This window comes from Xiphophorus maculatus, chromosome 11 (assembly GCF_002775205.1).
Source record: "Xiphophorus maculatus strain JP 163 A chromosome 11, X_maculatus-5.0-male, whole genome shotgun sequence".
In the NCBI taxonomy this organism is placed as follows: Eukaryota; Metazoa; Chordata; class Actinopteri; order Cyprinodontiformes; family Poeciliidae; genus Xiphophorus; species Xiphophorus maculatus.
In genome coordinates, this window is record NC_036453.1 from 12,022,084 (window position 1) to 12,043,126 (window position 21,043).

Here is a 21,043-nt window from a genome sequence, read left to right on the forward strand (position 1 = left end):
TAATGAAAACAGTACACACGAGCGATTCCCTAAATAAAATTGTGGGGGTTTTTTTTAGCATAAAGAGAAACAGTTTCTATCTGGAATTATGAATTGAACATTGGTTGTATTAAACTATTGTCTTCTGTTGATGATTTAAAGTTACTAAAAGTTTTCTAATGTGCTGATATAACTGATGTGGTCAACAGCATTTGGTAAATTAAACATCTCGTCTTCACAGTTCAACTGACCGAGTCTCTCCAGAGACGTTAAGATGTTCACTGGTTCACCCTGTTTGAATCCTCATTAGCATGCGAGTGTGTGCAGCCATCGGCTCTGGAACTAAAGCGTTGTCTGGTTGGGAGAAGTTTTTCTCGTGTTTCAGTAAATTACGGCTTGTGCCATTAACGGATTACCTTGCGGAGGAGGCTGTGGTCAGAACCCTCGTCTCTCTTTCATCAAACCACAAATCGGTTTGGTGCTCAAGGCGAAGCAAATCTTTTCCGGAACCTGTCACCCCTCGTGAGAGATTTCTGCTTCGATGCGAGGCACAAAATGGCACGGTGAAACAAAGCATGCAATCTAATTGTTCATTCAAGCACCGCAGAGTGCTGACAAATTAACACTTGGGCAATTTGTTCGTTTGACTGGTGTACAGTAACACAACCTGCTTTGTGGAAGTTCTTTGTGCTTCAGATTCAAGCAGTTTATGTAGGATTGACGTTTTTACCGTAAAATAATCCAAAACAAATATTTGCCATTTACTGGGATACAGATAAATACGTGTGAATGCTAATGAGTGCCTAAAGGAGGACTTGTGCTGTGAATGAATTCTATGGGTTTGATATTCTGTGAGGGTCAGATGAGGGTAACTCCTGTCATTTTTGTCTCGATCAGAAGAAATTAACGTCCTCTAGACGACGATGGGGTCATGACCTCCGTTATTTGGCAGGGATTCGGATTAGAGTGTCTGGTTCTTCATAGATAAAAGGTCAAATAGAAGTGACGCTCGGACGAGACCCGGACACTTCCCAAGTGAAATGTTGCTGGTCGAAATCTAATGAGGCCTGAAGCTGGACTGGAAGACAAAGAGATACTGGGATAAATAAAGTTTCTTTTTTTTTGTATTAATTAGAAATATACCCATCTGTCGACTCATCCATTTGTTTATCCATCCATCTACTGAGTAAATCTTTCATCCATTGGTCCATTGGTTTATTCATCCATTGACTCATTGACCCAACCATCCGTCCATACATAGAGCCATCCATTTATGGATGTATGGATGTTTTCCTAGTTTTAGTGAGAATATGCATAAGGAGGCATTAACACCTTCAGTCCGTTTAATCAAACTCCAGTCCATTTGCCTAGAAAGTCCAGTTTATTTGGGGAGGTGTGAATACGTAATCAAACTCTGGAAAATGCTAACTCTACTCTGCCTATAAACCTATAGGTTTGTAGGTTTACCCAAAGCATTCTGGGTAAAAACAACCAAAACAATGGGGCTACTATAGTGATAGCAGAAGAAATCACTCCACAAAGACAAAAAATAAATCCTGCAGCCTCTAAAATCTGACGAGACACCAGTTTTGTTTACATTGTGCGGATAAGGAAGTTACTCTCATGTCTTCTTCAGAAGCTTTCTTGTCTTTTCCTTCAGTGGCTCTTGGAAGAGCGCCACCACAGGTGAGGAGGGGGAACAGGTTTTTCAATTAGTTTGGTTGGTTTGACTCGGTGAAGTGTGAAAGCGAACCGCAGCGGCTGAAAGTGTAACAAATGTTGCGGCTTTGATCGCCAATCAAACCGAGTCTACCTTTACTGTCAGGTGTAAAAACGGCTAAGAGTTACTTTCACCGATAAACCAAAAGATTTGATGTGATGACCTGCTTTCACAAAATTCATTTTTCTTACAACAGCTTCTGCAGTTTGATTTCTAAATGGTCTAATTGCCCATCAGTCCTACCTGAAAATAAAGACTGGTAGTAATTTTCCCAGATTGCTCTCATCATGCCTGTCCTGTTCTCACACCAGCCTCTGAACTGACTGGATTTTCTCATTTGCTTCAGAATAAAAACCTACATTTCCCTCTGCCACCATCAAGCCAATAATTAGATTGTAATGTGTTTGTCCCTGTACAGAGAAAGTCCTTGTTTTCCAACAGAAACATGGACGGGGAGGTGACCGGTCGGTCAGCAGCAGTCAGTGCCGGTTTGGCCTGAAGGGGAGTAATAGATCCAGTGTGGTGCGACTCGTAACTCTGACAGGAGCCATCAGTCAGAAACGCTGCTGTTCCTGTCGGCCGTGTCTCTGTCATCGGCTCTATTAACACTACACACACACACACACAAATAAAGATCATAAAGGCCCTCTGACACCAACAACATGCTGCTCGTCACATCAGCTGTCACAACGCTTTACAGGCTGCATGGAACCAAGAGGCATGTTTAAATGTCTTTAGATTTAGCTCACTGCTACAGAACTGGCTTCCCCAAGAAAAGCTGAAAGTCTTTCAGTCGTTAATTAGGATTTAATGATGGCTCTGGAGCCATTAGATGGAGACTGAACTCTGAATAAAGATGTTTGTCTTCTCATAAAGAGCAGTCACTCCTTTGAATTTTCCTTTCTAATTTCCTTCCTTCCACTCTGTTCCTTTCACTATTTCTTTCTTTCTCTCTTTTCTTTTCCTCATTTCTGAACGTTCCTGACTCTTCCTTTTTCCAGTCATCCGTTTATTTCGTCAACTTGCTGTCTTGCTTTGTTTTTTAATCAATTTCCTTCCTCCCTTTCTTACTTGTACATCCTTCCTTTTCCCTCATTTCTTCCTTCCTTCCTTGCTTCCTTTCTTCCTGATTTTCAGACTGATTTCTGTCGGTCCTTTATTCCCGTTTTCCCTCTTTTCTTCCTTCCTTTCTTTCTAATTTTCCTTTCTTCCTTCTGTCCTTCCTCTTGTTGGTTGTATATTACCCTAAAACATCCATCCACACCGTTTTAAGGTAGAAACAGCTCAGTAGTTGTTTTTGTTTCTCGTCTCTCATCGTTCAGATAAGTTTCTCTCTCCATCTCAGTTCATCTGTTTCGTCGGTGACTCCTGCATGTTTTTGCTACGAAGCAGAGCTTCGCCATGAGATTTGCTCAGGTTAATGTGCCTTGGGGTTTGCCCACATGAACGCTCGCTCGGTGTGTTTGTGGGTTAATGGATCCTGATGGAAGAAATGGAGTGGACCATTTCAAATCAAACGTCCCTTTTACTTTATAGCTTAATAAACAGCAGCAGACGACACTTAGATTTACACTGAGAGCTCGTAAAAAACAGGGCATCACTTTTACGACGTTATTACAAAACGCAATAAATTAAATGTTCCAATGGGGGTCAAACTCTGCCGTTTTGTTCTCAACTGACTTTTCACTTTTCACTGACCTTTCAGCAGACGTTTCTGTTAGAAAATAAAAATGGCGCTTCAAGCGGAGTCTTCCCCCAGAACACAAATCATTTCACACAGCAGGGGGAAAAAAAGGCTATATTTTGTTGGAGAAATGATTATGTTGTAAACATTTTAACTCCTCTCACTGGAAAACAACCAGTTCCTATCATTTCCGCGCGGTTACAGACATTGTTCTGTCTTCATTCTGAATTATTGTGTTTTTCTCTGATGTGAAAACGAAGGAATCGGCATGCCGGGAGACGCAAATTTCAAGTCAGTTTCCTTTTGAATGACTCATAACCTTGAAATAAAAGACCCGGCTGGAAGTAATTATTACATTAATTTGTTCCTTCCTTTAGCGGCAGTTATGTTATGATTCACTCTTTTCACTTAAATTGATTAATTATTGCTTTCAATGCAGTTAAGTAGCTACTTCAACAGAATTAGACCCGGCTTCCACCTTTTCCTGAGTCGCGTAAATTAGGCTGTGCTGCAAGCAGGAAGTGCAGCTTGACTTTATTATCGTCCTGTGGAGTTTGTAGTAGCGTCTTCCTGATGTTCTCACTCCCCGTGTAAAACACAGTTATGAGCAAAACATTCATAGCCTGCCTAATACTGTAGACTCCTGCTGCTGCCCTGAATAAACAGACAAACATGGGCTGGGAATTAGGCTGCAGTGTCTAAAGCGGAGGACATATGCTCTTCTAAATATTTCAGTTTTGTTTTTTTATTCAGTTTTATTTACAAGTTGTGCATATCAATGAAAATTAGCAACAGACGGCGTGATAAAGTTTTCACCCCTTCCCGTTTTCCCACTTTTTTAGATGTTTGTCACATTTCACTGTTTCAGAACATCAAAGCAATTTGGATATTAGTGAAATACAACAATGCAGTTATTAAATTAATGTATTATTATTATCATTATTATCATTATTATTATTATTATTATTATTTATCAAGAGCATCTGTTTGAACCTTTCTTCAGATACTGGTGCTTGAAATCCTTGCAAATGCTTGAAATGAAATCTTTGTTTCAAATGAGTAAAATGTCAGAAAACATTAAATAATTAAGAAAACTATATAAATCGGGGGATCTTTTTTGTTACGGTATATTGGTGTTTTGTTCTCAGTCATGTGTATTGGGTGTTGCAGGTGTATTGACCCTGCTAATTCAACACAACTTTCTCCCAAGCTATTTATAACATGTATGCAGAGTTCACACTCTGCATACATTTCTTCAGCAGCACTAATTATAAAACAGATGGGAAAACTCCATTAAATGCTTTATTCTGTCTGGGAACAAAATAAGTAAATCTTTGTGTTGTTGTGGTTCTGTTTGCGCCCGTGTTGAGCTCAGCTTTTTCCAGGAGCAACATCGATTCACCGAGTTTTAGTGGACTGAGGAGCACTTTAATCACAAATTATTCTTAAATCTTTTAGAGTTGGATGCTTTGGAAGCTAACCAGCTATTGATGCAAAGTAAAACTGATGGAGATCTATTTATTTTGACATTTCTGCAACTTGGTTTAGGAGGACTTTGATTCCACTAAATGGATTCACTTGCACAAATGAGCAACATCTTTATTTTTCAAATAAAGTTTCAGTAATGATGCTAAGCTCTCTCTACTTTATGTAAAACAAAGCCTGAGCCCTGATTCATCCCACTTTACACGAATCAGACTGTAAGGAGGTAAAACATGTGGGAGGTGTTGGTATCTGCAAGCACAATCACAGATTCATACAAACTAAAGTTGTTTACAGCTCATATATATTTATAACAAAGTGTGAATGAAACAAACAGAGGGTTTCCGCCCAGTGGCGCGGCGAGTCGTTATTAATCCGCACATCTTTTTATGGCTGCTGTTAAAATGTGGGAAACAAGAAACATGCAACACAAACAAGATGCAGATCATCCAAAACAAGAATCTACCAACTAGAAATGAGTTGTTACTGCTGAATAGTTCACATTGGGTCAAGCCAAGTTTGAAAAACCTTTCCAAGCTGTTTTAAACAACAACAACAACAAAAACATGTCTAAATACATTTAGATGATATTCCAGCATTGAATGTGATTTGAGAACTCTTCAGCAATCAAGATAAGCTGAATATAAATATCAGCAGCTGTGTTTCCATCACAAATGTGAGGAAAACTTTGTTGATATTCTGCTAATGTTGAACCCCCCCCCCACACACACACACACAATTTTACCATTACGACCTTTCCATTATAACGCAACGCATTTAAAATTTCATGAGTAAGTTTGTTCACGCCATAAATGTTTAAAAAACTTCCATCCCTCTACCGCTTCCTGTCTTCTTCTTCATCTTTTCCACCAGTAGTAACATCCCGTTGTTGATCATGTGACTTGTGTGATGCAAAAAAAAAGTGTTTCCATTGCAGTTTTGCAAAATAAACTACTTTCTTTACAGCCGAAACACCATCTCATCCTAGTGGAACATTTTTTATGAAGAAATGTTTCTTTTTTTTAATTGCTGTGTTTCCATTAAGCAAATTTATTTTCGGAATTCCAATTTGCACAAACTTATGGTCAATGGATACACAGCTGCTGGTGCTGGAAGAAGTCCAAATCCAGCTGCTTGTAGCAGCTGATGGGCTCAAACTGCATACGTTATTTAACGGTGCGTTCCATTTGTACTCGGAACTCGGAATTCCAACTTCCCAGTAGGAACAATCAACTGGAATTCGGACGTCCCAATGGGAAAGTGAGCTGGACTCCTACTACCCCCAGTTACCTCTTGAAAGGGAGATTTTCTGTAGTCAATATTTCATCACAAGCCATAAAGTTTTCCTTTCAGCATCTAGTTTCTCCTAATGTCTTCTTGTCGTCTCGTGTTCTTGCAGCCACACTGGGAACGTTGGAGTTCAGTTTGCAGTACGACCAGGAGAACAACGCACTTCACTGCACCATCAACAAAGCCAAGGTGAGCCTTCAGCATCTTCATGTTGGTCTTGTTAGTGTCCCAAGTATGAAAGACATGAATTTTACTGCAATAAAACACCAGTCAGAAAATACGGATTTATATAAACTGATGGTTTTAGAATATTTTCCAAATGTTTAGATAACCATTTTTCCTCCAACATGCTAACTAACATTTTTAAAGCTGTTTTACACGTCCCACATTTACCAACCCTGCCAAAAACACTAGAATAATTTTCATTGTTTCTGTGTTGTCATAAAACAAGGTAATGAAGACACTTACTGGAACACCAGCAGCTCCCAGGAACCCTAATAAGTCTGGAAATGTCCGAAATTTCAGAAAATGTAAAAAAAAAAAAATCATAATAAAAATTAAAAAAAGATGACAAAAGGTGGTAGTAATTTTCTCCGTAATAAACAGTTTGCTTCTGTAAAAATTATTGGAGTGTTATTTCCATATTTTGCTGCATCTTTTATTAAATCTCTTAAATTACCTTCTTGGTTCACACTGACTTAATGTTACCAGACTATTTGTGACTCAAGTAGATGAAATTTTTATGAAGACTATGAAGCGACGTCATATTCTTCATATATGTTCTTAGCAAAAACTGTCATCGGCAACATAACATTTTAGCGGCAGTAATGTAGTGTTTTTTAATTTTTTTTTGTTTTAAATACATTTTGTTCATTTTCAGCATTATTTTTTAAATGTTTGTGTTCATAATCTGAAAACCTCAAACCAGAATATTATCAGACTATTACAAAATGTCTGCCTCAGTTTCTGCTCCAGTCTTTGGCCTAAAACATCCATCCATATTTTTGTCCATCCATTCTTCTATCCATTTACATCTGCCTTTAATCCTCTCCTGTGCTCTTTAGGTGGCCTGTTTGCTTTAATGCCTAGAAAGTCCGGTTCTTTCAGGGAGGTGTGAATGTGTAATAAAATCTGTTACGGACTAAATTAGTGAACTCTGCTCCACCTACAAACCTCAGTCTGGGTTTGGTTGAAGTGAACTCTGGTGCAGTTTGAATGCATATGTGAATGCCAAGTGGGCTGGAGACCAAAAGCACGAAGTGGACTACAGAGAAGGGCATTCTGGGTAAATACTACCAAAGCAAACGTGCATGTTTAGCGCTGTCGGAAGAAGTGGCTGGTTGTCTTTTAACAAAGACAAAAGAGAAATCCTACATCCGCTAAAATCCGACACCACTCTATTTTTGTTTACATGTAATGTAGAAGGGAGTTGCGTTCTGTGTCTTCTTTAGAGATTTTGTGTCGTTTCCTTCAGTGGTTCTTGGCGCGGCAGCACCACAGGTGGGCTCAAAGGGTTTGGATTGTTTGAAACAGTTCAGACTCTGCTGGACTGTCAGGCATGGAAACACCTTTAAACCTGGCACTGCTTTAGCCAAGCTCAGGTTGTTTCTTTTGATGTTATCACCACCTGGTGGCACAGCATAGATATAACACTGTTTTTAATTAAAGTTTCAGAGACCATCTGGATGCCGATCTATTATATAAAGATATACAGTATATACATAAACAATATATATATACAATGTATATATGTATATATGTATATTGCAATTCAAGGCACTTTGAATTGCCTTGTTGCTGAAAAAGTAACGAGGCATATAAATAAAACTACATTACCTTACCTATCTTAACTAGTTGTATACATTCAAAGGAACAACTCTTAACATTCTTCTCTAACATTTCATGTTGTCAGATGATTAAAACCATCTCTTCTGCTCTTGTAGACTTTTCCTTCATTAACAGTGTCGAGTCTTGGTTCATCACTTTCTGTCTATTATTTTTTTGCTGGCACAGATTTTTTTCTTTCTTTCTCATCTTCATTAAACTGATGCTGCAATTATGAGAGCAAAATTGCAGCATCAGTTCCATTACAGAAACATCCGCTCCAAAGCCAAACTTCCCTTTGCTAAATAATCCTCATGGTGGTGATTGTGATGAACCGGCTCACTGGACAGGTTCAGTAACATATAAAGATGCTTTCACAAAGAATAAAACTTCCTTTTTCTACAATATACCGGAGAAAAAAGGCTCTCTTGTTCCTTTTTACTATGATGAAGTGATGTTCCTGACGGCTGCCGCTGCCGTCAGCAACTCTAACTCTTTTTGTGTTAGTGAATAGCCAGTTTGGAGGAAACCGGGCTTCAGAGGAGCCGTTCTTGGCAGCGATGTTGGATAGCAGAGTGGGCAGAAGGCCACATTGATTTATGGTTGTTATTTTCTATACTGCTCTGCAGAAAGACTTCAGCTGCTGCCTAGCCAAGCACTGAAAATGAATTTACTCTTTCATATATTCTGTTATGTGGCCGTCCCCACTGTGTAATTAGTTTGCTAAACCCATTATTGGGCTTTCTAACCGCTGATTCCTTTTGCTGCCAAACCGACTGTTGCTCCAATAAAACCAGTAACTGAGTAAAACTCAGTTAACCATTTATTCAGTACAGAGATTCTGATGAATTCTCAGAAACTGTTTGGATCAGGAAATATTCTTCTAAATTCATAGAAGAGGGGATTGCATCTGAAGGCTTTTTAAAAATGTATTACAATGTAAAGACTACTACCAAAATAATAAAACAATAAGATAATATTTTCCAAGTATTTTTTTTGTAGTTTAGTTAACTAACTGGCCTTTTCGGTATTGAGTATTTAAAATCATTTTTACTGCAAGCTAAAAAGAATTAAGTTGCCATTACACGAAAACGCAAAGTTATTGAGTAAACTGCATCCAAAATCAGGCATGCTTCACTCTCCCTGGGCTGCTCATGCTTCAACACTCGGCTGTAATTTTCCAGTGAACTTCTCCCTGCAGGAAGCCTGACTGGAGGAGCAGCTCCTTCTCCTCTCACCTTCATACAAGCTGTTGCTGTTAAACCTTTTTCAAAGGAAATACACATTACAACAACCTCCTGAACTTCTAACTGGATGTTCCTGATGGCATCGAGTTTCTCCTGACTGGAGGTCTTTGACTTCTCATCCGATGCTCTTAGATTTTCTTACCGCCTGCCACTAAAACATAAGCGACACCTTGATTTAGAAAAGCAGGTCTCTTCTTTTGCCCTTCCACTGTTATGGTCTCAGGATGGTGACATTAGTCCGTCTGTCCATCTGTCCCACAGTTTGGAGTTGAGTCAGGAACAGCTGTCATATTTCCCTACAGTTTCCCCAGAATAGTGTCTTTGGGCCACTTCGTACTGTGCTGGTCGCTGGCCACGGCCATCGTGACGATCCGCTGCTGAGGCACAAACGTCTAAGACAAAACACATGTTTTCTTGAGCCATGAGTTGGTTCAGATTTATAGAATTTCTGACCAAATTTATGGGTTCTTGGAAAAACTGTTGATGTTAATTCAGTAAATTGAGAGATTAAATCATTTGTCAGATCTGGTCTTAAAAATAAAGTTATTGCCGTCTGTCTCCAAATAAATTAAAATATCATCATAAAGTTAATGTAGCTCAGTTCAAAAAGGGAAGCTGGTACAGATTCATTAAATGCAAACCATCATTTCTGCTAATTTTGATGATTGTGGCTCAAAATCCAGTTCTGAGCCACAATCATTAGAATACACAAGGGCGGTCCTAGCCTGTTTGGTGCCCTGGGACAACATCCACCACCGTGACATCATTTAGATTATCATGTACAATCACAGACACACTCAATTTCTGTTAATATTTTATTTGAAAAAATGTGGCAGAAACTAGAATAATAAGACACAAAGTATACACTGTGCAGTTACACATATACAATACAAACACAAAAAATAAATATTGTAGAAGATACAATTTAAAATAAATTGCTCCCTCAGTGAAACATTTGTGAAATTATGTGTTCTTCAGTTGCATTTTGATCAAGACACAAATTTCACCGCAACACTGACAAGGATTGTCTAAAAAATGTTTTAATAAGATACACTTCAAGAAACACAAAAATTTATTTGCAAAACTGTTATAAAAAGTCATACTCTTTGTTAACTAATTACTTTTCAATGAAGGAAATAGGCTAAAGATTCCACTGCAAAACTGTCTACTTAATGTGACAGCTCACGCCACCCTAGAGCAGAAGCTGCCCTGGGTAACTGCCCACATTGGCCATATCAGAAATCACTACTGAGAATATAACATGAGATCAATAAAAAGATATCTTTTGCAGCCTAAATGATCATGAAAACCTGAAAGTTGGCAAAAGGTACCAATGAACCTTGAAAACTGGTCTGACCTCTAGTTAATAGGAAACCTATTAACTATCATAAAGAGGAAGATGAGAGACACCAGAACCAACATTGCAAATAACCTGAAGGCCGTTATCACAGCAACCTGGACTTCCTGAACACTTCAGCATGAAGTACAACAGAAATTCATGCAAAATGAGCCCCAGCCAAGCACTGAATGTAGATCTGTACAATGTATGAACATAAGAAAATATTTCTTGGGTGTGATTTAATATTTTACATTTCCAAACTCATATTTGGGGTTTTCCTTATCTGTAAGCTAAAATCATCGACATTAACAGAATTTAAATGTTTTAAATACATTAATTTCCATCTAATAAATTTGTGTTCCATAGATTTCCTTATAGAATGGAATTACTGAAGTAAAGGACTTCTTGATCTGGTCCGAATCCCTGACATCTGAAGATTTGAAGGTGGCTTTACTTCCCCAGGTCTCCAGAAAAACATCTTCAGGTTTTAATAAAGCCAATAGTCTTAAAGAAGACTCTGCAATGTAGGGAAAAAAAATTAACACACAACTGGCACAGATTTGAAATGACTGAATTTACCCATTACCAGCTGCCCTAAAAAAATCCATCCCAGGAGCAAAGTGAGTAATGATGGAAATAAAAAAGAAACCAAATGTTTCTGTTCAGGCTCCAGGGAGAACTTTAAAGTCTGGATATTAGTTCCATATCACTAAGTGAAAACGAGGCATTAAATGTATTGAACTCAACTCAAATGTACAGTTGGAAAAATTATTTTTGAAGTAAAATAGTTTTTTTTCCCTCTTCTTCATATTTGGCATTTCTTGATTGAATTTCAGAAATTAATGTTTGGATGTCAATGACTTTGTGTTCTTCAATGAAAAGAAGGTTGTTATTTGGTTGGTGTTAGTATTTAAAACCTGGTGCAACAAACATCCTCTAATGTTTGACACCAATCCTCAGTTTTGATTCTCAGTGGTCAAGTCCAGTTTATATCAACTTACAAAAGCTAAATTATTTCTTTCTTTTCATCATTTTGAGATGTTAATCCATCAGTTTATTGCGACTCGTTTAGACGAACATCAGTGACTCATTTGTAGCTGAGCTGGTCGTCGGCTAACTGATACCCTGGTTCACTGACCTTTGGTTTGTTTCAGATTTTTTTTCTCCGAAGAGTTTTTGCGGCGCTAGTGGCTCGTATTTTTTCGACAGTAGGCAGACAGGAAGGAGGGTGAGGAAGACATGCGGCAAAGGTCGTCGGGACCGGGAGTCGAACCCGCGTCGAGGACTAAGGCGTCCAAACGTGGGGCGTGCTGACCCCCTGCGCCACCACAGCACGCCCCGGTTTGTTTCAGATTTGATTTTAAAATTCCCCTGAATTCCCGGGAAAACCGAGCGTGACATGAGCTTCACCGTCTGCAAGGTTCGCAAGATGACACGATGCCATACGGAGCTCTGTGAGGCGTGTTGTGTGGTTGGTCCGAAGTTTGTGGCCGTCTTTTATGGAGAAATCCTCTCAGACAGCAATGTTGACACTTCATTTCAACTAGTCCGCGTCCATTATTTGGTTTTTGTGTCCCCAGGTGACGTGACAACAGAACGATTATCTGACGCGTTTATCCAACGAGGTGAAGAATTATGATGATATCAGACGATTCTAAACTAAACAACAACAAAGAAAAAAAACCTCGTTGTCAAAAATCAATGAGGGTTTGAATCGCCGCCTCAAAAATCAAATTGAATCATTTAAAAAATTCAAGCTTATTTGTGTAGCACATTTCAGCAAAAAGACAATTCAAAGTGCTTTACACAATGACGACATAAAAACATTTACAACACATCATAGCAATTGTAAGTGCCACTGTTTAAATCATCAGTGCACATCAAATATGCTGGTCAATGTTCCACTTTTTATGGGATTACAGTTGAGGGAACATGAAGTGAACACAGGCTTTTACTTTTTGAAGTCTTTTCATATTAAATATTTATGTTGTATTTTCTTTGACACATTATTAAAAGTAAAGTAAAAAATATTTGTATCAAATCCAAAAAAATAAAAAATATCCGTGATATTGTTATGGAACTATTTAAAAAATATATATTGTGATTTATTTTGATTTTTTTTAATATTGCCCACCTCTATCTGGAAGGGTACGGAGCCCCCTAGGGGACATGGGGATTTTTTTTTCTTTTGCGTTCCCTCGCAATACTTTTGCGTTCCCTCGCAATACTTTTGCGTTACCTCGCAAAACTTTTGCGTTCCCTCGCAAAACCTTTTGCGTTCCCTCGCAATACTGTACTGGTCAGTTATGCAGCATAATTGAACACTGCAAGCCTTTCTTACGGTGGGCGCCGTACTTTATGCTTTAATATAAGGTTATGTGAGGTTTTTCCATGAATTTTAGTATCTTTTTGTGAAATATCTGAAGTTTTATATCTTTCTTTAGGATAGAAAGGCACCACAAACCTACGATATAAACAGAAACTTTCCGTAAGTAGGAAAGAAATAAAAATACATCCTAATTTGGACTATTTCTGAGTTATTATCGCGGGTAATAAATCATCTGACAGTTTTGATTGTGTCTCTGTTGTGTTCGTAGTCTGAATGGTTTAAAGAGCTGCTTTCAGTGCCGCTCCATCTTAGCCTTAACTTAACAGACATAAACATGCAGTAAAAAATAAATCGACTTTCAATCAGTGTTTTGCACCAAACAGTTAATGATAATAAACAAGTTTTCACTGAGGCTCTGTAAGAGCCATATGAATGAAATAAGTAATTATTGATATGACAGGAGCAGGAGGCTTTGACACTTAGGTGTGTCGAGGAGGGAGTGACGTCACCAGGTATGAATGGGAAGGATACTGGCTTTGTGTGTATTAGGAAGCGGTGAGTGGGGCGGTCAGTCCTTGCAAAGTTTGGAGCCTGATAATCAAAATGGAATAAATCGATAATTGTGACAGAACAAAGAAAAGGTTTGGAGTTGATTGATACACGGACAGATGCGATTCCCCGAGTTAACCCAGTGCGGCCCTTTACCATCATTAGTTTGTCGTGTGTTTAATAATAAAAACTTGTTAACAGTAAAAACTGTTTGGTGCAAAACACTGATTGAAAATCGATTTATTTTTTACTGCATGTTTATGTCTGTTAAGGTTAAGATGGAGCGGCACTGAAAGCAGCTCTTTAAACCATTCAGACTAGAACACAACAGAGACACAATCAAAACTGTCAGATGATTTATTACCCGCGATAATAACTCAGAAATAGTCCAAATTAGGATGTATTTTTATTTCTTTCCTACTTACGGAAAGTTTCTGTTTATATCGTAGGTTTGTGGCGCCTTTCTATCCTAAAGAAAGATATAAAACTTCAGATATTTCACAAAAAGATACTAAAATTCATGGAAAAACCTCACATAACCTTATATTAAAGCATAAAGTACGGCGCCCACCGTAAGAAAGGCTTGCAGTGTTCAATTATGCTGCATAACTGACCAGTACAGTATTGCGAGGGAACGCAAAAGTTTTGCGAGGTAACGCAAAAGTATTGCGAGGTAACGCAAAAGTTTTGCGAGGTAACGCAAAAGTTTTGCGAGGTAACGCAAAAGTATTGCGAGGTAACGCAAAAGTTTTGCGAGGGAACGCAAAAGTTTTGCGAGGTAACGCAAAAGGTTTTGCGAGGGAACGCAAACGTTTTGCGAGGTAACGCAAAAGTATTGCGAGGTAACGCAAAAGTTTTGCGAGGTAACGCAAAAGTATTGCGAGGTAACGCAAAAGAAAAAAAAATCCCCATGTCCCCTAGAGGGCTCCGTACCTTTCTATCCTAAAGAAAGATATAAAACTTCAGATATTTCACAAAAAGATACTAAAATTCATGGAAAAACCTCACATAACCTTATATTAAAGCATAAAGTACGGCGCCCACCGTAAGAAAGGCTTGCAGTGTTCAATTATGCTGCATAACTGACCAGTAAAGTATTGCGAGGGAACGCAAAAGTTTTGCGAGGTAATGCAAAAGTATTGCGAGGTAACGCAAAAGTTTTGCGAGGGAACGCAAAAGTTTTGCGAGGGAACGCAAAAGTATTGCGAGGTAACGCAAAACTTTTGCGAGGTAACGCAAAAGAAAAAAAAATCCCCATGTCCCCTAGGGGGCTCCGTAGAAGGGTGATAACAACAACAGCAAATCTTTAAAATATTTCGATGCTGATTGATGAGATAGTCAAAGATTCCCACCCTAAGAGACTTAATTTCCTTTCTCCACTATTTTGGTCTGATCAGCAGATCAGCAATCATCCCTAAAAGAAAAGAGGAAACCTAGATGATTTTCTTCCTGCCCTTTAACTGTGGATTAATGTTGGTTTAAAGCACTATACAAATAAAGTTGGGCTGGGTTAGTCTAATGCTTTTCTTTTCCAAGCTGAGTGAATCAAAGATCCTTCGACAGTTTGATTACAAGACGGCGACCTGTCTGCCCAGCACCACCCACTCTACAACCTTTACTAACAATAACCCTTTCATTGGTTTTCATCTGCCCTTTTATCGCCTGCTACGCCCACACCTGAGAAACATCCTCTGGCTCAGCTTCTTACAGAAAGTTTTACATCTTTTCCATTCAACGTCCTTGTATCTGTTTTTTTTTTGTTCTTACCGCTTTACATTAAAAAGGACTTTAAAAGGTACTTTGTCGTCGGTTTTTTACTTGTATGATGCAGAAGGTTTTAACTTCTTTTGGAGTTGTCGCAGTTTAGCTCTGAATATTGATGAAATGTCTAACAGAGCAGAGAGGATGAAGCGAGGTGCTACAGCCGAGCCGCAGCAGGATCGATTGTGATTTCCTCCCTGAGCCGTTAACGCTGGTTCTGTTGAGCCTGACGTCCGATAGATGAGATCAGGCGGGTTCCAGCATCAGCTGGTAGATCAGACACAGAGTTTAGATCAAAGCAAAGAGTTCCTGTTCGAGCTAAAATGACCACAAATATAGTTTCATATGTTCATCCATCTGTCTGTTTATCCATCCATACATCTATCCATCTATCTATCTATCCATCCCAGTGTCCTTGTTATGGTCAATTTGCCAAAATCAGCAACAGCTAGCAATACTCAATAAGAATGACACTGAACCCAGCTTTATAGAGTATATATAGAGTGGGCCTGGACCAGACCTGCCTGGACCAGGCCTGGTCCAAAGAACCACTCCCTGAAGCAGAAACCAGGTAGGTTGGTGAGTAAAGGACAAACTTGGGGTCGCTAACTAAAGCATTAGTTAGCGGTGTCCACTACTGTCTTCTACTCTATTTTTGAAGAAAATTAAGGATCGAAAGGTTTAAAAACCAGATGGAGAAGAAAATGTTTGACAAGAACTCTAATTCTTGTTTCGCGTCATGCAGGTTGTACATAGAAAACCTACTGGCAATAGACTCCAGCACTATCAAGGTATGAGACAAATACCATAAAAATAAACCAGCACTTTCATTGGAAATTATGATAATCAGATGATTTAAAAACATTTTGAAATATTAATGAGACCAAGCAGGTAGTCTGTTGTAAACAATGTTTCAATTTGTGGATGCAAATGTCTGTCCTTTTATTGTTTTTGTTGGCAGAACTTTTAAAAGCTTTTTGTCTTAATCCACTCACTGCAACTATAATCTTTTTACTTTGAACTGTTTCAGTTTTTATCTCACCTGTTTTCCTTCTTTTCTCCGTCTTTTTTCTTTTGCATGCTCTCATTGCATCTGTTTGTGTTGGTGGTTTATGTTTGATGGGATAAAGCTTCCTGTTCCCAGGTACAAAAAGGTAAGCTGCTGAGTTAAGCTCCCATCTCAACCCGTTTCCACTAAATCAATCCTTAGTTCTGATCCGACCAGTTTCCCTGATCGACCCAACGCCATCTCCCTCCTGAGCTCCTTCAGATTATCACTGTGAGGTTTTTTCGTCAATTTGTTGGATGTTTGCTCTTTTTTGTTAATCTGCAGTCATTTTGGGGGGATGGATTATCTGGTAAAAGAAATTATTGTCTTGTGTTTAGTTTTTTGTGGACTTGTTAGTCCAAGGACCTGGCATCAAACTTCTTGGAAAATGTAATGATGATGATTATTTTTGGTCAATCTAAAAGCCTGATACAAGAATGGAGAAATATTTAACTTGAGCTGATGGGAACAAGGGGCAAGTCCGTTTTATGCTTTTCTTTCCACTCTTGTGAAGACTTCAAAGTTTCATCGCTCTGCAGCGTTTGTGTGTAATAGCTTTCAGACACGATGCAAGAAAAACATTTTGCCTAGAAGATTTGACTAGGACAAAATGCAAGAAATCCCAAACCAGGACTGCAAGATCAGAGGCAGGACCTCTTTATTATTGTCTTTTCTTTTGATGTTTGACTGAGAAACAGGCCTCCGGTCACTAAGTGGCAGCAGTGCTCAAATTAATCAACAAGCTGCCCAGTTGAAGAAGTAGCCTACACAGGAACACTGGAGCTGCACAAACATATACAGATGCATCAAAAGAGGAAAATGGTAAAACAGGAGTCGCATTTTATGTTCCGAAACAAAAAGTTTTTATAAAAAGAAGAACAGATAATTTATAAATTTTTTCAGCAGAGATGTTGGCAATAATTTTGGCATTGCAATGGGTGCTGGAGGTGAAGCCTAGTAAGGTAGTTATCTGTTCAGATTCAATGTCTTGCTTAACCAGTATTATAAGTGGACAATCTGAAAGCCGTCAAGATCTTTTAGAGGAAGTTAGTTATTTGATATATGGTATAAAGCAACAAAAGATAAATATTCAATTCACATGATTTCCAGCATATAAGGGAATTGTAGTTAATGAAAAAGTAGATAAGTTGGCTAAAGAATCAGTTAAGGCAAGAGAAATTGAATATGATATCCCACTAAGTAGAGCAGAAATAAAAGTAATTATTAAAGATAAAATAAATAATATATGGCATGAGAGATGGAATTTAGAAGAAAGGAAGGCATTTACATAAAATACAGAAGGAGGTAATCATAAGAAATAATAGCATAATGAATAGGAGAGAGAAAATATGGATTAGCAGGTTGAGGATTGGGCATACTAGTTCAAATAGTGGTTTAAAAATAATAGGGAATCATCCATCAGGTGATTGTTCTTATTGCGGGGAAACAGAAGGAGTAGAACATGTGTTGATTTATTGTAGGAAATATATGAAAGAGAGGAAAGAACTGGAAAGGGTAATGAGGAGTTCAGTAACTATGGATAATTTATTAGAGAAGCATCAATCACATGACATAATTCAAGCATTTATTAAATATTTCAAATATACAAAATTAGCTGAGAGGATTTAGTATGTATGTGTGTGTGAGTGTATAAGTATGTATAGAATTTAGTTATTTATTTATTTTTCTTAAGATTTGAAGATATATAGGAAAAATTAATTTCTGAAATTACATCTCAGTTGATGGTGGTAATACGCAAAGTGTGTAAACTGCCATAAAACGCAATAGAAGAAGAAGAAGAAGAACACTGGAGCTGATGGAGGAGAAAAAAGGAGAATGAACAGAAAAATGGCAGCAGGGGAAAGTAAAGCAAGTATGACAGCGTATTGGGGCCAGAATACATTATGTTTAATTACGAGAATAACATAAAATTACAATTACAAAAAAGCTTAGAAAGTCATCAAGATCTGACGTGACCGGTTCAGCAAGTTCATGTGGCGTAACCCAACTGCCTCCTAGCTTGGTTTCAATCTTAGCGTCATGTTAAATGTTATGCATCAAACTGTTGAGAGTGACTGCAGGCTGAACAGGTGGGATCAGAGTTGGAAATGGCAGCAGGGAGTGAGCAGACAGGCCCTATAGAGACTATCTGGACATCAGATTAGATGGCAGACGGCTGGCAGTAGGACAGGCACCCTGGCAGGCCGACCGAGTAGGAAAAAATGAGGAGACATAATGTCAGCAGAAGACAACAAAGTGATTGAAACAAATTTGGCCTAGGCATGCAGATCTGGCAAAGACTAGGAGGAAAGACGGTCTTCAAACTGCTGATATCAATGAATGTCTGACGTGAAGCAGCGGGAGCTCAGAGTGAAAAGAAAGCAGGAACTCAGACAAAGACAGTCACAAAGTTGTAATTATGCTGATGTGTTTTCTCATTGGTCTAACTCGTATCCCTGTGTTGTACCCGTGAAAGAGACAAGAGGAAGGATGCATCTTTGGTTCCTAGACTTGCTGATTCTTTAGAAACCAATCAGTAGGATATTCCTCCTTCTTAATGCCTCTTTTAGAAAAAAATACTCTCCTAAAAGCATGCCAGTGGAGCTTTTCTTTGAAGCAGTTCCTTAAAAGGGTTCGATTATGCAAGATTCACCTTTTAGATGTTTTTATACCTCCATTTGGTTCTCAACTGCTCCTAAAAACAGTCCAAGCTCTTAAAAAACACTCGGCCATTTTTTGACAAACGTGTGAATGTTTTTCGTTAAGTCACAACTGATGGGCACTGCGCTGTTACCTAGCAACTTAAGCTGAGCTCCAGCACATTTGGTCAACTGTAGACGTTTATTCAATGGCTGCTGGAAAAGACAAGTGTTTTTTTTGTTTTTTTTGTTAACTTACCATCCAAACAGAACTTGCTGTATTCTTGTTGGTTGTGCAGGAGGCTCCACCTCTACTCTCCAAAGATGAACATTTGTATAATTACGCATCTGTTTGCAGCTATTTTAACGTGCGAGTGTTAACATTGAGTTGGGCCATAGACCCATTCTAACATGTTCCAGGAAGCATAAGAGGTCACACTGAAACTGTTCTAGTCTTAAACCAAGTCTGGTGCTAAAGCTTGAAATGCTTGTATAAGAAAAGCACCTAAATTATTTTCTCAAAACTCGGAGAGAAACACTGATATGATTTTTCAATGAAATGAATCTCCCTGCCAATCACATTTCAAGCTGATCTAAGAAATATATGAGTAAAAGTTTCATTTTGAACCTTTTACTGTTTCACTCAAATTGCTTTTAGGTCAATACTAACCTAATATTTCACTTTAGCCAAACCTAAGCTGCTGTTTTCTTACATCAGCAGTATTCACCCCGGAGAGATTTCTTCTTTTTTCTTTTAAGTCATTCATAAATGCCTCCTGTCACCAAACCAAATTTACCATCAGATACAGTTAACCTGACTAATACCTTTATGGACTTTTTAAATCATGGTTTAAAGTGTAACTAACCCAAAAATATTTTTTTTCTCCTGGTAAACGGTCTGCATGGGTTTTTAAGACTTCTATCTTTATGTTTTCTGTGCAAATTTTGATGTTTTCATGTACATTTATTTAATTCTGCAATATTTTGCCTAATACCATTTCAGTACTGCCACCTTTATGTTGAACAGTCGCTACTGCAGTTGAATTTTCTTGGTTACAAGAGCACACACAAACACAAAGGAATGAACTAATAAAAGTTACGCTTGTTTTGCAATGCAAACATGGCAGTTCAAAGTGCTGTACATCATAAAAACGTAATACAACACCAATTATGAAGCAAACATTAAACATTTCATTTAGTCGAATATCATCATCAAACAAATATACATTAAATATATTCAATGTGATCAATGTTCCAGTTATTAATTAATAGTAGTTGGTGTAGTTTTTTTTTACAATGCAGTTCCAGCTAGAAAGTTTATTTCAATATTTTCTTTACTGCTAGACATAGTTTGACAAATACATAAATTCAAATTAAAAGTGTTAAACGGAACACTTTTAATTGTTCAAGTTTAATCTTACAGCACATTTCAGCAGCAAGGCATTTCAAAGTGCTTTACATCATGAAAACATAAGACATTGCATTTTGTCAAATACCATCATTAAAATTATCAATATACATCATATATGTCAGTCAATATTCCATTTATTATTGTCTAAAAGCAAATAAAATCATCATTGTTTTGCCAGTTTTGTGTAAGTTGTTTTTTTTTTTTTTCAGATTTGTTTTCCATAAAAACTTGACCTGACCACATTAAAGGACAGTGGGCAATGAACTGATGAGGGAAAACCAAAATGGAACAAGTCAAGGCTTCAGAAACGATCAGAACACAATATAATCAGCTTAATCTAAAAATGTATCGATCACCATCCGCCAACCGCTCTGCTCTAAAAACCTTTCAATTATCAGTTTGTTGACGATGGTGACGATATCAACAATAGTGACTATAGCATTTAATGAGACCTACCTGTACAGTTTCCATATCGGCTGCTATTGTTTCTTAATGATAGAAAGTCACCAGTGCCTGACCCTTGACCCCAGCCGCCTCAACATAACTCTGGTTCAGTCTCTTTTGAATCAGATCAATAACCTCCTCTCCCATCCAACTGGTTATCTGCTGCTCACAGTGATTGATGCTTCCTGCACATGTTTGTTAGCAGGTCATTCAGTTATGATAATGAAGACGAATCCCCTGTCGACTGATAGAGGCTGATAGAACGATGGAGAAGATGAGCTCATGTGGGAAATAAGG

At 38.1% G+C, this 21,043-nt stretch overlaps 1 protein-coding gene across 1 annotated transcript in view; it reads left to right on the forward strand.

The window, feature by feature from the left end:
- The window catches only part of doc2b (double C2 domain beta), a 116,583-nt gene that overhangs the window by 52,906 nt on the left and 42,634 nt on the right, over positions 1 to 21,043 (forward strand). Inside the window, exon 2 of the mRNA XM_014472613.2 lies at positions 6,265 to 6,344. Coding sequence (XP_014328099.2) covers positions 6,265 to 6,344 — 80 coding nt within the window. The remainder of the gene's footprint in view (positions 1 to 6,264; positions 6,345 to 21,043) is intronic.